Source organism: Pantherophis guttatus, chromosome 2, assembly GCF_059756535.1.
Source record: "Pantherophis guttatus breed Tessera chromosome 2, ASM5975653v1, whole genome shotgun sequence".
Classification (NCBI taxonomy): Eukaryota; Metazoa; Chordata; class Lepidosauria; order Squamata; family Colubridae; genus Pantherophis; species Pantherophis guttatus.
In genome coordinates, this window is record NC_142064.1 from 216662405 (window position 1) to 216679323 (window position 16919).

General features: G+C 36.5%; 1 protein-coding gene across 17 annotated transcripts in view; it reads right to left on the reverse strand.

Annotated features, from left to right (window-relative positions):
• Positions 1–16919, reverse strand: part of IQSEC1 (IQ motif and Sec7 domain ArfGEF 1) — a 298864-nt gene that overhangs the window by 9440 nt on the left and 272505 nt on the right. For all 17 annotated transcript variants that reach the window (XM_060688352.2, XM_060688354.2, XM_034437795.2 and 14 more), the window contains 6 exons: positions 12149–12288; positions 10209–10238; positions 9775–9900; positions 8519–8618; positions 4842–5003; positions 3401–3577 (listed from right to left, as the gene is read on the reverse strand). In XM_060688352.2, the coding sequence (XP_060544335.1) occupies positions 3401–3577; positions 4842–5003; positions 8519–8618; positions 9775–9900; positions 10209–10238; positions 12149–12288 (735 nt within the window). The remainder of the gene's footprint in view (positions 1–3400; positions 3578–4841; positions 5004–8518; positions 8619–9774; positions 9901–10208; positions 10239–12148; positions 12289–16919) is intronic.

The window sequence follows — 16919 nt, forward strand, 5'->3', positions numbered from 1 at the left end:
AGAATCGGAACAACTGGTTCAGGCGAACTGGTCCAGGCGAACCAGTCCAAACTGGCAGCAGCCCACCTCTGGAATAAGTGCCAAAACTGATATTTTGGCACAGTTGGCTACCTTCTGTGAGCCAGTGTTTCTAAACCTTTTCCAGATTTAAAAAAGATACTTCAACTGGATATTATAGGAAAATTAATACCCATAACTCTACTTCATGTCAATGTTAGTAACTACTTGCTTCAAAATGACATCACATGATATCAAGGAATATGACAACTGAAAAGATGCACTTTGTGTTTATATATATATATTTCTCAGCCTAAAGAACAAGCAATCAATACATTATTGATTTTATATACCCACTTCCATATATTATAATGGAGTTTAGGGGCCATGTTTACTGAAGAATACTCAGAATACCTAACTTAAGTGCTCAAAGCATTTGGATTTAAATACACCAGAACACCCTACATGTTGAGAAGTTAAAATATGCTAAAGTTACTATAATTTATGTACTGCATGATATTATAATTTCCTAAAATAAACATTAAATAGCAGTAGTGCCTATTTGTTGATTTGGAAAATCAAACTCCAGTACTAGAAGCCTTATTGTGGCTTCATTTCTATCTTCCTCTTGAAGTTATTACTGGAGCTGCTGCTGTTTCTTCTGAGTTTCTCAGCACTCAGGCTGCTGCTAGAAGCCACAGCTCATACAACAGAAGAAGGATGTGATGGCAATCTCCTTCTCTCTCTCTCCTCTCTCTGAGAGTGAGAATTGTAATAGTATATATGGGAATGATCTTGGGAGACAGGAGTAAGAATCTCAGACTAGTCATAAATGAAATTTGAGCCCAAAGGGAGAGGAGTGGCAGAAGGGACCCTCCCTAGTTTTGGAGAAAGTAAAAAGTGAGGGACAGGAGGGCTACTTTGCGATATACAAAGGAAGAGCTGGTATTCTTGGATGTGCTTCTCATCTGGACTACCTTGCAAGGCTGACAGTCTTGCTTCTAGCTTTTGACTCAATCAGAGCTTCTAGCTTTTGACTCACACTCCAGAAGCCTTTCTCACCTGACTTGACCAAGTAACTTCCCCTAGGTGGACCCAAGAAGAAGAAATTGTGATATTTGCCTGCCTTTATATTCACAATCCCTATTCAACCCTTGCCACTGAAAGCCTTCAAGCTTTCTTGAAGATAAAGCTTGCAAACAAGGTGCTGGGAAGAAAGGAAGACCATGCCAACTGTTGCAGGTGGGATGGGGTAAACAGATTAAAGGTATATAAATTCAGAAAATGAATGGGAGGCCACATGTGGCTTCCAAGAGTAGGGCTAGGACTGAAATCCCTAGCATAATCACCATTTGGGAATAATTTTTGACAAGTTTTCTCTAAAATCTCCATATACAAAAATTCTTTGTCTTAGATGTAATTCACACTTTCTCCATTAAGATTCCAAGAATGAAACTGATCCAACTAGAGACTGGATTGTATCTTAACATTTTAATCATTTACCAATCTACATCACAATTTATTTCATTATTTTAATTATCTTAGTCAAAATAGCAACAATGAAATTTCCTAACAATTTTTATGCTTGAACTCATTCCTGTAACTACAAAAGCCATTTTCTTATTACAGAAAAGATCTGATTCTCTTTTTTTGATAACAACTGAAATAATCTATGTTTAACACCCCCAATTGACTCCATTTGTGTTTTCAAATTAACTGCACTGCACAAGTCCAAACATAAAAGTTCCATAATATTAAATTGAAAAATATTAAAGTTTAGCAAATGTTAATATGTGCATCACTTAAGCCCTTTGTCCTGATATCCATGTTTGGCTTTGGAGAACAATTGTCAGTATTGCCTATGCCAGCAGATGGCACACGCTCTAGGCATATTAACTATTTTATTATCATTAAAAATTCAACTTGTTTATTGTAAAGAGGCAGGATGAAACTATCTACATGATAATGTCTGAAATAAAAAACTGAAAACTCCTTATTAGATGAAATATATTAATTCATAATCCTCTCAGATAATCAGTACAACAGTAACATTCCTGTTTCTAAAAATGAATGTTGCCACTCTCATGTGAAAAACAAAAGCAAAACATGAAACCATTCTTACATGATAACAATTACTGAGACTCCATCCAAATCATACAAGTACCTTTAAAAGACTTAGTAAATCTCTTTCAGTGAAACTAATATATTTAAAGGTCACTGAATTGCCCTCTAAGTTGTTTAAAGTGAATAAAAAACTATGAAACAGAATATAACCTGCAAAGATAAAAAATACATATGCGTATATTCTGATGAGCAAATAAATGTTTGCATGTAATGATTCATACTGCATATTTAAGATTGATAGACAGAATATTGATTGTATGCCTTTCATCGTACATTAAATTCAGAACATCCGTAAAATGAACATCCAATATTTAAAAGAGAGCTGCATGTTACTTTATATAGTAATGAAAACAAGAAATAGGAAAAATATTAATTAAATCATATATTTATAACTGATATATTTAATTTAGGATGATGTGCATGATGTTAAAATGCAGAGTAATACTAGTAGCAACAGTAGGAATCATTTCTGTGTCTAATATTATGCACGCATGGCTGAAATGTCCTGCTTGACATGCAAAATACACCACTGATTTCCAAACATAATAATAGAGGTTATCTCATTCCTGCATACATAGAAAATGTATATAATCCAAAACCGGGCATGTAACATATATATATTTCAATATATGTTAAACTGCTATCACAATCCATTTTAAGCCACAAAGCAGTAATGCAAAACTGGAGTAACTACTTTGCCATGATGGTTCCTCACCATCATACTGGTAAATAGCAGTACAATATATACATAAGCCACATTTGGCAAAATCTAGAATCTGTTTTCTGAGCAATACAATTAAGTAGCATCAATCACACAGGTATGTCTGATCCGTATTTCTCTATAGAATTTAGCAGGGCTTCACTCAATTTCATTCATCAGTATTCTACATGTTTACAATCAACCACAAAAAGCATAAGCAGCAGCCACTACACAGTGATTCGAGTGTATTTTTTTTCTAATGACATTAATAAACAGAAGAAAGCAAAGATAAAAAGCAAAACTAATTATTCCTTGTAAAAATGTACAATTCCTTGTAAAAAATGTATTATTATTTAATGATTGTAATATAAAATATATATTTCTTTTTGTTCCTCTTTAAAAATAGGTATACAAAGACTGCCTATAGCAATCTAATATTTTCAAATGCAAAGAAAAAATAGAAAAAATTAATACATAATTTTTCCAGATTGATTTCTAGACTTTCATGTTGACAGACAGACAGACAAATTCTTCTAATATGCTAAAAATAACCTAAGAGAGAAGAAATGCCAAGCTTACCGGCTTCAGAAAGATCTCTAAGGGAGCTGCTAAGAGCGCTCCTTTTGAGGCCTTCCCCTGTGGCATAGCTGTCATCCAAGCAGGCCCGGTTCAACGTTCCATTGCCAGACTCTTTTTTCAGGCTAGAGCACTGAGACATGTTTGGTCGCACTACACCTTTCTGCTTTTCTAATTCAGCTGAAAAAAGGTAAAAGAGAGTTCTATGATGAATCAAAACCTTTTGTGTAATGTATTCCAGTAGGTTAGAAGTGCATTATTTTGGCCACACAAGCAAGTGGAACTTCTAAATGCTGTGCTATTGCTATCACTCAATATAGATTCTATAACTCCCCCAAAATAAAAATTGTGTCTCTGTCTGTCTGTCTGCCTGCCTACCTATCTTCCCCACATCATGGACATGCTTACTGTTTATTTGTCAATTATATATTTTATTTTGTGTCTTCATTTTATGATACTTATGTATGATAATAACAATTTATGTAGTGCATTGGAGCTGCATTGGTCTCATCACTCTTTCTCAGCCCAATTTACACCTGGGGAGGAGTTGGGAAAGAGACTACTGTACTAGATACACTACCATTCCTTCCTAGAAGTAAGGCAAATATAAATTTAATAAATAAATACATTTGAAAAAGAAACAATTTTAAAACTTGGGACAAATACTGCACTGCAATTCATCAACTGTGTTATACATGACAGGACTTCTGTATGGTGAGAGAAATCCCCACTCAGTTCAATGTAGGGGAATATTCTATGTGCTAAAAATGTCACTTTCCATTTCAAACAGGTGTACCTAGGGAGGTAGTACTGGGGAGATAGTACTACACAACTATTTACAAAACAAAACTCATAGTACCGTACCAATAAAGAAGAATATTTGTAGCTCAGGGTTGAAATGAGGGGTCCTTGGTGCTCTCTGAGCTTGGTTGTTTTCTTGCAGACGTTTACTGATGATGTTACCTACTGTGGGCAATGAAACAACCAAGCTTAGAGAAAACCAAGGACCCTTCATAATTCAAAGTCAATGGCTGGCAGACGTAAAGACTCACCACGTATTGAAACAGCTGAGTCTTCAAGGCTTTCTTTAAGGCCTGCAGAGTTGAGTCTCTTCAGCCTCAGAGAGAAGGCTATTTCTTATAGCAGCAGCACAACACAGAAGTCATGCCTTCTGGGTCATACAAAATGATATTTTAATAGATAGAGCCTAAGCATACTAATCCTAACATAACTTTCTAGATAGGGATGCACAACTCTAGATAAATGGTTTGCAAATATTCAAGCTTTGTGCGATATAGAGCTTTATATAAATATATGTACATGATATGCTTGGATGTATTTATATATGTATTTCTATTAGAGCTGTGCAAAGCACTTGGAAAGAGTGTTTCATGTAATATACAATTAATTATAGGTAGTCTACTGTATCTACCTTTGTACTTACACTCTATTCTGTGTTTTTCCATTTCTTGTACTTCTGCAACAGATTCCCTCAGATCATCTGTAAATTTCTTTCTGTCCTGGGGATTTGGAGCATTGAAATTTATTAAAACTTTGATATCTGCTCCTGGAACAGCTGATGTCAGTCGTATGCCATTTGGATAATCTAAGAGGTAGCAAAAAACAAAAACAGAATACCCCATTTGTATTAATTTCATTTCATTATTTCTCCACAGCTCCATGTATAAAAATATTTCAATATATCAAAGATTTCTCTTACTGCATGAACACTCTCTTTTCCTATTCTTTTCTAAAGAAGACCTTCAGAGATCTTCATACACTGTTCTGTACGTTTCTAGCAAACTAAATCACCATTTCTGACACTAGGTATTTAGCATTCAGCACCTGGAGAGCATAATTTTAGCAAATTTTCCAGTCTGTTTTAATTCCTCCTACAGCAATGCTTTCAATAATGTTTTCATATTTTCAGAATATTAACTTAGAAAGTCTTCAGGAAAATCAGCATAAGGATATCCTACATTTGGGGTACAGACAGATGGAACTACAAGCAATGTCTGTGTAGTGATCGTATCAAAAACTAATATATTCAAGAGACACTGAATGGTCACAAGGAAATTATCTAATCCAACAAGCAAAGTTTGCTCTATTTAGGAACTTGAAGACATGGCTTTGGTATTGGACTGATAATTGTTATTTGGTTTCTACCGTGTTTTCCCGAAAATAAGGCCCTGTCTTATATTTTTTTGAACCCCGAAATAAATGCTTGACTTTATTTTCAGGGAGATGCTATTATTTTGGGCACGTGGAGCAAGATGGGGCTCCTCTTGCCCTCTTGTTTGATTTCCAGCTCTGTCTCCCTAACCCTAACCAGAGGAAATGTCGGGAACGGCTGCACATGTGGTTAAATATTTTTAGGGAGGGCTTATTTTCAGGGGGTGACTTATTTTAGTGCATGTGCTCCAAAGGGCGATTGGGCTTTTTATCAGGGTTTGTCTTATTTTCAGGGAAACAGGGTAGAAGACGTTTTACATTAAGACGCTAAACATTAGCTAAACCCCAATTAGTTGTATTCACAATGCCATTTATAGGTAGTATTTGACCAGTCACTGAGTGAAGTTATGACAGATCTCCCTAGAGCTACTTATGACCCAGTTCCAAAGCTCCTATGGTGGCAACCCCCCCATGGTCATGTGACCATTCTGGGCACTTAACAACTGTTTTGCATTTATGGTTATCTGCAGCTTCCTGTGGTCACATAGACATGAATTCTGGCGGGTTTTTTTTTAACCAGTTTCTGGCATTTATTTCCAATTTCTGGCAAAAAAATGCCATTGAAGAAAATGGGCCCGTTTAATGACCACAGGTAAAAAAGATGTAAAATCAGGCAAGATCATATGGCAACCCACTTAATGACCACCATGAGTTACAATCATTATTTGAGGTCATAATTATTGCTAAACCGAATATCTGTAAAGAAAATGGGCTTAATAGTACTCTTTGCAGCTGCCTCTTGAATAATGCCGTAGATATTCCCAGGCATTTGGGGCCAAATTAAGTGGAGTAAACTTTTGGTTGTTTAATTAATGTGTTCAGTTGCTTTTAAATGCTGAGTCTCCATCCCCCCCACCCCGTTTATTGTATGTATTGTGCTGTTTGAGTTGGGTGGCCCATAAATCCATTATAAACAGCCTGTATCAAAAGTCAGGCCCTATAGGCCAATCACAGTATGTTTTATTTAAATACAATATGTTTAATGCCTATTTAAAATAATTTATAATACATTTTCTATGGAATCTTTTTTTAGGGTCGGACTTTTGTACACCGTGTCTCTGTGTGTGTGTGTGTGTAAAAATAATTGTGGCTACCTTCTGCTTTGACTTATGACCACAATTGAGCCCAGAATTTCTGTCACTAAGCAAGACCTTGTTAAATGAGTTTTGCTCCATTTTACAACCCTTCTTGCCACAGTTGTTAAATGGATTATTAAGTTAATAACAGGGTTGTTAAGTAAATCTGGCTTCCCCATTGGCTTTGCTTCAGAAGGTTGCAAATGAGCACCGCCATTGTCATAAATATGAATCAGTTGCCAAGTGTCTGAATTTTGATCACATGAGCATAGGGATATTACAACAGTTGTGAAAAATTGTCATCAGTCACTATTTTCAGTGCCGTTGTAACTTCGAACAGTCACTAAATGAACTGTTGTAAGTTGAGGACTATGTGTATTCAACTGCCATGATTTATATCTCCAAAGATCCAGCTCTCTGGAGAAGGCTCTAATGGTGAGAAAGGTGGAAAGAAATGGAAGAAGAGAACAACCAGAAGCAAGGTAAACTGATTGATAAACTTAATTACAGTAGCAATGAGTGTACCATTAGCTGAAGGAACAGATTAGGGACAGATCATCATGCAGAAAAATTATCTATGTGGTCACTAAGTATTCACAATGCTTTGATGGCTCATCAATCAATCAATCAAACAAGAATTGTATCCAATAAAATGTAATCGCAATATGATTTTAAAAGAAGCAATATCTGAATCCTAAACGAAAGAAACAGAAATGCACAATAATTTTGGACCTGAAAGTTTGGGAATGAAAAGAAAATTATATTTGAAAATAAACAGATCCAAATTGCTCTTGTGAATTTTGCAAGTTTCTAGAACAATAGCTATAAGAAATTACCAATCAAATTTATGGCTAAAATGTTCATGTGATATTTGCAGACATGCCTTCTTCTAAAAAGAAGAATAGCAGAAGAGAGAGAGAGAGAGATGGCAGATACTCAGATTACAGGAGATGGGAAACCTTATCAATTTTGTACAGTTAATAACTATTTTGTTGATTGGCACTACATATCTCATCAGCACGTATGCAAAAACAGGTTACTTTGTCCTGATTATTATGGCTTTATATCAGAGAGGCAATCAAAGGAGAATATGTCGTTAAAATCTAACTTCAAATCTTTCATTGGATTGCTAAATTGCAATGGATACAATTAATTTAAATTGATTTCTGTACAATATAAATGACTCTGCTTTGAAATGGATCAAATGATAATAAATTTTAACTTAAGTGTTCAGGATTATTGTTTCAAATTCATTCTTTCTGCATTAAGTATAATCCAAATCTCTTAATAAACTTAGTTTTTTCAACAATGCTTCTCTGTTAATTTTCATATTCTTATGAAATTGCTGATGGCTGATCTACAACTCAGTTCCAGAAAAATTTTGGATTAAGGAAAGTAGTTAGTTTTTAAGTTTAAACACCATTTAACATAGCTTATAGTGTATGTATTTTTTCTAACAGTGCTGTGATTTACCATCTGGAAAAGATATGGATTACTGTATAAATTCCAAATGTTAATTTTGGAAGCCAGAGCAGCCAATTATTTCCATAATGAGATAAAGATGTTGCATTTATCACATTTTCAATATATATATGAATCATTTCCATTTCCATGATGAGCTAAGATCCCATTCTAAAAAAACATATACATTATTTTTCTCTATTCCTTTTGTTACTTCTACTTTACTATAGTTTCTTCTCATTTCTCATGTTTTACTTATGGCCATCTTGGAAGTTAGAAAAATGTAGCTAAAAGATACATTCATTCTTAAAATGATTTACAATGAATTTTTAAATCAGATAAATGGACTTACACTGATTCTCAAAAAGGAGAACTTGCATTCCATAGAGGGTAAAGGACTGTCGAAAACTATATGTGACTGAATTTTTCTTCTTTTGAAAAATTTTAGTGACCTAAAAATATTAACAGACAAATAAATAAAAATAAAGCACCATATTATCTAACTAAAATATGAGCAATCTAGCTTTACTTTGTAATACATAACTTTTTGGTCTTAAATGATATAGATCACATTTGGGGACTGCACTTCAGCAAGCATTCTAAATATTATTTTTGTCTCAATGCCATACTTATATAATCAAGGAAAGAGTTAATAAAGATACTCTTGCTAGAATACAGCTGGTTAGGCAAGTCTTTAGCAATAACAACAGTTATAATACCACTAAGAATGCATAGAATTAGGCCATTTTTAAATGGCAAAAATTTCTAGGATCCTATTAGCCTTGTACGTCTAATATTGTTTCAAATTGTAGTAAAACTTTAATGGAGTGGAATGGAGTGTTTAAGAATCCTAATATATACCAATGTATACCATTTTCTCTCATAAGAAAGCAAAATATAATTAATTAAACCCATAATACTCAATTCATTCCTTTTTGTGGGAGATTAATGCTCTTGTACCATTGATGAATGTGAATCATGTTAAGTGTGTGAGAACAAGGTTAACTCACTAACATACATATTGCTTTTAATACCCTGTTTTCCCCAAGATAAGACCTCCCCTGATATTAAGCCCACTCGGGCTTTTGAGCGCATGGCAATAAGGCCAAGCCCTTATTTCAGGGTTCAAAAAAAATATAAGACAGGGTCTTATTTTGGGGGGAACATGGTAGGTTATTTATTTAGTGTATGGCATGTGTTAGCCAGTGATCCCCGAGGTGGCTGGCTGCCTCTGTGAAAGGATTTTTTTCGGGCAGTGTTATCTTTACCCGCGGGATGCCTGAATGCAGGTAGGCAATCAGGGGAGGCTCCTTTCTTGTCTCTCCATTTAATAGGTAAAATGTATTGACAAGCAATTACTTTAGAGGAGAAGGATTGAGTCCAGTCCACCAAGCAGCCTATTGTGAAGATTTCAGAGGTTTGTTTTTTTTTTTAAATATAAATTAAGGGCTTGATGTATACAGCTCTGGTCTGCTAGATTATAGATGGGAACTCTGAGATCCAATTTAGTTGTACATTTGTACCTTATCCATCAGGGCTACGGAAAGGTTTCTTGCTTAATAATGGTTCTTCCTTATAATAAAATAATATAAATTATGTGGCACATACCACAAGAAGATCATTAAATAAAAATATTTCTCGCTGGTGTAATCCAAGCTTCTGAGGTTTATTTGGATCTGGAACTTCAAAAAGCCTACAGTAACAAACTAGTCGCCGATGTGGGAGAGACAGAACCTATAAATTGGAAACAAAAATGCAATATATTATAACCGATTTCCCTGAAATTTATAAGGCTGCTCCTTGCAAATAATACTTGCAATTTATTTTTCTCTTTCTTGAACTGAATCCTTTATAGAAAACACTAATCAACTCCATTTGTATAACAGAAATATTTTATTAGATTAGTGATTCAGTTTTTTCAATGTACTAACTAGAATACTGTACCAAATAAGTATATAATATTCAAGTTTATAAAGGTCAGTTTTCTAAAATTATGGTGAGATCTGCTTACTGAATATAAAAATATGAAAGCAAACACTTACACAACCAAGCCCATGATGTAGAGATCCAATCTATGGTAAAAGACACAAAAAATATAATTAAACTTCAGAAAAACATAATATTGTACCTTATCAAGCAAATATTTCAATCTGATTATGATTAAATGTATATAAAATAAATGTTTCTATAATATTGATTGTAGAGATTGTACAAATCATCACCAAAAGACTGTTAGAAATATGAAATAATTGAAAACTTGAATTATACAACTTGATATATTTGCAGTGTTTTTATTTGTTCTACTTTTGAAGTGGCATTTTTAGTATTTATGGCAATAGCGTCTTGGCAGAATCATCTTGGCTTGAAAAAAAATGGTATCATAATACATGATGAGCTGCTTGTTCATCTGAGCTATACCAAAGATAGACAAACATGGACATTTCTTTAAAGCTTCCTTCCATTCCAAAAACACAGGGCAAATTTCTTGTTATTAGCATCTTTGTGTTGGTCAGGTAAAGTTTATTTAATGAGGTAGAAATAATTTTTATTGCTTTTGTTTCCTACACGTAGAAGACCTAAAACTATTTTGTAGCGGAACAGAATGGAATTTAAAAACAACAACAACAACAACAACAACTTAAAAAGATAATAGATCGAGTTTCAACTCAGAGGAGAAGCCGTTATTGCAGAGAACCAATTATATACTTTCAAAGCAAAATATCTGCATGTAGAAAGAGTGCAGAGAAGAGCAACAAAGATGATTAGGGGACTAAAGGCTAAAATATGTGAAAAACAGTTGCAGGAATTGGGTATGACTGGTTTAATAAAAAGAAGGACTAGGGATGACATGATAGCAGTGTTCCCTGCTATAGGATTCCCTTAGGTTTGGACTAGAAAACCTCCAAGGTCCCTTCCAACTCTTATTCTTTTATTCTGAAAGCTCACTTGCTTGATGCCAGCTGGTAAAGTCATTTAAGCTCCATGGACAATTAAGTGATAGCAGGAGACAGTTCTAATCATTTCAAACATATATTATTTATCTTTCCTGATATAATTAATTGCAAAGAGCTTCAACAGAAGCACCAGCTATATCATCTAGAAATTCCCTGAAGACAAGCTAGACCAGGGCTGTCAAACTCCTGGTCCATGGGCTGGATGAGTCACATACTGGCCATGCCCATGCCTGGTTTAGCGAAGGGGGAAAAAGTCCCAATATGTGATATGATGCCGCCATAACGATGTGAGTCTGACACCCCCAGGCTAGACCATTTTTCTAGGACTAGGGGACATACTTTTTACATCGGTGCTGCATTTTGAATTTCAATGAATGTAATGAAAAAGAACCATTTCTTTCATTTTGCCAAATTTTCAAAGAGAAACCACAACCCTCACTCTGTGCTTCCCTCATTAATTCGTCTCTAATCTTTCTCCCTGTTCCCATGGACAGGAAATGCAACAATATAATATTTTAGAATAACTGCAACTTGACATATCTTCAGAAACCAGACAAAGGCTAGTTAACTATGGTTTGTTGAAACTAGCTAATTTCAAATCATTATTTAGATTAACTGGGGGAAATTTAACTAAGATTTAAAAGGCCATTGTTAAAGGATTGTTTATCAACAATCAATCAAATCTCAAGTCGAAGTGAAAGCATCCATCAAAGGCAAGCCAGAGGAGAAAGAAACACACAATTCTAAAGCTTCCTCTTGCTCTTTTTTATAAAGCTGGACTTTTAGCTGTCCCATTCAGACTCAATCATTCTTTCAAAAGCCAGGAAATCCAAATCCTGCTATATGTAAAAGTATTGTAATAAGCTACCAGTACAAGGTTATTCAATTTTCTTCAATTTTTTTACTTTATGATTATAAACATACTATGATTTTTTAGAAGACTCTCATTGTCCTGGAATATTCTGGCAACATTCTGAGACAATCCAGTCTAACTTTATGCATAATATTTATCCATAAAAGAAACTTACCGGCTTTTTCCCTACTATGAGTTTTTCAACCTTTTGGACCTGTGACACATGATCCTCATTGGTCTTGAGTTCCCGTTTTCGGATTCTCTCATAAATCCCAATGAGCATCTCTCGTGGAATATCTTCACCATCATCTACACCTGGAAAAGTGATTGTGATTATTGCTGATTAATACATGTGCCATCTTTGCACTTTCATTATATTATCTTTCATATAATTCCAAACCAAAGATTGGATACTACTAGTCACCTTGTAGAAGAAATTGGTGGCACAGAACTTTAATAAATAAATAAATATGTCTGGAATATCACCCACAAAACAGGTCCTGGCTGCTAATATTACCATTATGCCAATTAAAGTCTGAATTTCTCTATACCATACTACAAACAGCCATTTTGCAATGGAAAAAAAAAAGGCTTAAAGCTCATTGATATGGTAACATTTCCATTGTTAACTAGAAATAGGCAAATGAGGTGTTCCATTCACACATAATTATTGACTGTGAAGCTATAGCAATTAACAACTCTAAGAACATAAAAACCCATTTATTTAAGACTAATGGTACATCTTGCCTAGTAATCTGAGCCTTTGCAAAAACCTGAAGAAAATATGGAGACAACAGCCCCCTCTCAATTGATTTCTTTTAAAAGTAGTTATTATTTAGGGTCCAATAAACATGATTATTTGATCCTGTCCCAGAAATGATATAAAACAGAAATAAGTACCATATGATAGAAGAAAATATTTGTAAATCAGGGGTGAACAGCAGAGTCCTTAGTGCTCTCTGAGCTTGATTGTTTTCATTACCAAACTAGATAAGGAACATCAGTGCTAGTATATTATGGGGTTTGCTCTCATTTTATTTATACAAGTGGCTTTCCCTGTTAGTGTTAGTGGGAATGGTCTTGGTGGTTCCTAGATTGGGCTGTTGTTTACTCAGCCAATTGGGTAAACTATCAACTACCAACCCAGTTTGTTCATCTGATTTAGTAGTTCCTTGATTGGAGTGTTGTTTGCTTTTTGATTGTTGTTAATGTTAATCTTGATGTTACTTTCTGCTCATTAGGGTGTTGATTGCTGGTAAGAAAGTGTTCTAGCTTTTTGACTGTCTCTTTTGAATGGTATGTAGATGTTGTTTATGATTTTATTTAGTTTGGTAATGAAACATCTGCAAGAAAACGACCAATCTCAGACAGCACCAAGGACTCCACAGAAATGACTAGTTTGCAGCCCTCAAGCTTGTTTCTATTTTGTTATTTCCAGAATACTGTCACATCAGTATAAAATACTGGAATGTTGAAATAAAAGTGCTAATTTCCATTGACATGATTTTTAAAAGGTTGCGAAGGTTGTTGAGAGTGTGGTGGCATGGCATCTTCCCCAGTACCTATTGAAACTGTCTATTTGGACCCGCTCCAGTCTGGTTTCAGGCCTGGGTACAGCACGGAAACGGCATTGGTCGCGTTGGTGGATGATCTCTGGAGGGCTCGGGGTAGGGGTTATTCCTCTATCCTGGTCCTGTTAGACCTCTCCGCGGCTTTTGATACCATCGACCATTGTATCATGTTGCGCCGGTTGGAGGGATTGGGGGCGGGGGGCACCGTTTTGCGGTGGTTGTCCTCCTATCTCTCCGACTGGTCGCAATCTGTGTTGACAGGGCGGCAGCGGTCGACCCCGAGGTGCCTTGTTTGTGGGGTGCCACAAGGGTCGGTCCTCTTGCCCCTTCTGTTCAACATTTATGTGAAGCCGCTGGGTGAGATCATCCGTGGTTTTGTGGTGGAGTTTCATCAGTACACTGATGACATTCAGCTGTACATCTCCACCCCAGACCATCCCAACGATGCCTTGGAAGTGATGTCCCAGTGCCTGGAGGCTGTGCGGGTCTGGATGGGGAGAAACAGGCTTCGACTCAACCCTTCCAAGACCGAGTGGCTGTGGCTGCCGGCGTCCCAGTACAGCCAGCTGGTGCCATCGCTGGTTATTGGGGGTGAATCATTGGCCCCCACGGAAAGGGCCCGCAACTTGGGCGTCCTCCTGGATGCACGGCTGTCTTTGGAAGAGCATACGACGGCCATGGCCAGGGGAGCTTTCTATCAGGTTCGCCTGATACGCCAGTTGCGCCCCTTTCTAGATCGGGACTCCTTACGCACGGTCACTCAAGCACTCGTCACTTCTCGTCTGGACTATTGTAACGCTCTCTACATGGGGCTCCCATGGGGTGGGGTGCACCTGGAGGCTCCAACTGGTGCAAAATGCAGGCACGGGGGATTATAGGAGCGACGGGACGCTCCCACGTAACACCTTCCTGCGCAAGCTGCATTGGCTTCCGGTGGACTTCCGGGTGCGCTTCAAGGTGTTGGTGACCACCTTTAAAGCGCTCCATGGCTTAGGGTCAGGGTACTTACGGGACCTCCTTCTGCCAACAATTGCCTCCCACCGGCCGGTTCACTCCCACAGAGAGGGCCTCCTCAGGGTGCCATCAGCCAGACAATGTCGGCTGGCGACCCCCAGGGAGAGAGCCTTCTCTGTGGTGGCATGTACCCTCTGGAACGATCTACCTCCAGAGATACGAGTGATCTCAGACCTCCGGACTTTTTGTCGGGCCCTAAAAACTTACTTTTTTCAGCTAGCCGGCCTGGCCTGATTCCATGTTGGTTTTAACATTTGATATTGATTTTAATTTATATGTTTTAAATTATGGGCCAAATTTCATTTAATTACTTTTAATAATTATTTTAACTTTTGTGTACAAATGTTTTTATTTTGGCTGTTCACCGCCCTGAGTCCGAAAGGAGAAGGGCGGTATACAAATTTAATTAATTAATTAATTAATTAATAATAATAATAATAATAATAATAATAATAATAATAATAAGTTTAGACCAAAAAAGACACCCTTAAACTGCTCTATTCCTCTGGCCATTTCAATGATATTATATAATCTATGATATTAACAAAGTCCTATCTAGATCTATTTGGCACAGAGACATGACTCATTATGAGAGACATATAACTTCATAAAATAATTCTTCATCCTCTGATTACTTAATATAATGTGTATTTCTTTCTGCAACATGTATGGAAAGTTATAATTAGAAGTATAGTTTATGAAATGCGAAAATACTAAATGAACAATACTTGATGACTACTACTGTTAAATACCCATTTGCAGCTGTATAGTATAATAGTAGCCTTGGTTACTGTACTGAGCCTCGATCACAAACATTGACAATATTTCTTCTATAAATTATTGCATTAACACACTGCATGTGTTATGTACCAATATTAACATAGTAGTTTACAGACACTATGACTATGGAATTACCCACACATTCACTACCATGTTGTTTAACAGTGAGGTAAGGATAATGTGTTTGGGCTACAGACAGATTTGCTAGAGAGAAAGTACTTCATGCTGCGGATGGCAAACATGATCTTAAGGATAAGCAAATATGTCCTTCTACCTATGTTGTCTGTTTTGTTCTGTTTATAATCTGGTTTTATTTTTGTAACTTGGTTTCTTATGGACTAAATGCTGCACAAATAACAAAAAACAAAGAAACTACTACATAAAGGCTGTAAGATATATTTTTCTTCTACAGCCTTGTTAGTAAAACACACACATGCCAATTATTCCACTCTAAAGCAGGGGTAGGGAACTGCTTGTGGCCACCTGGTATTTTAGGATCAATTTGTTTTCCTGAAGTGGTTGCTTGTTGTGATTACAAACCACCAATTTACCAGAAGAAAAACTGGAGAGATTCATTCCCTTCACCTATATAAATCCTCAGAAGATTTTCTACTGATTCAGATTCTTGCTTTTTTTTCCTCTTGGAGCTACACATTTATTTATTTATTGGTTCGATTTATATGCCGCCCTTTGCCGGAGACTCAGGGCGGCTTACAATGCGTCAAGCAATAGCCTTCTTACTTTTGTATATACCTGCTTAGTAGGGCTTTCACCCGCCCCCCCAGCGGTGTTCTTTTTTATACAAAGTCAGCTTATTGCCCCCACAAACCGGGTCCTCATTTTACCTACCTCAAAAGGATGGAAGGCTGAGTCAACCTTGAGCCTGGTGAGATTTGAACTTGCAGTAATTGCAGGCAGCTGGTGTTACTTAACAGTGCTTTAGTCTGCTGCGCCACCAAGGCTCTTCTCTTTGTTTAGAAGTATGTTTAGACATACTTCTAAACAAAGCACAGGGGTAAAATCAACTATCAATTTTATTTTGTAGGAAAGCCTGTGAGGCCCAAGTAAGGCCAGAGACATTCTAGGGGGGAAAAAAAGAACATGCAACTGATTGAAGATTTATAACATATCAACTTCTTGATTATTTATTTTAAATTAAACTTTTTTTTAAAAAAACCAGACTTTCACAAATGGCAAGCTAGGACATCTCTGAATGAGCAGAAACAACATTGCTGTTACAACAAAAGATCAGTGAGTAGACTTGTCCCATGGAAGTCCTGACAGCTATTCCTCAAAAGGAGACTGCAGGATGCTTGGCTTGCTAATCACAATTTCTAATAATTTTGAACTAATTAACCATCTTAAGGCTAATAAAGGTAAAGGTTCCCCTCGCACATATGTGCTAATTGTTCCCAACTCTATGGTGCGGTGCTCATCTCTGTTTCAAAGCCGAAGAGCCAGCGCTGTCCGAAGACGTCTCCGTGGTCATGTGGCCGGCATGACTAAATGCCAAAGATGCACAGAATGCTGTTACCTTCCCACCAAAGGTGGTCCCTATTTTTCTACTTGCATTTTTTACGT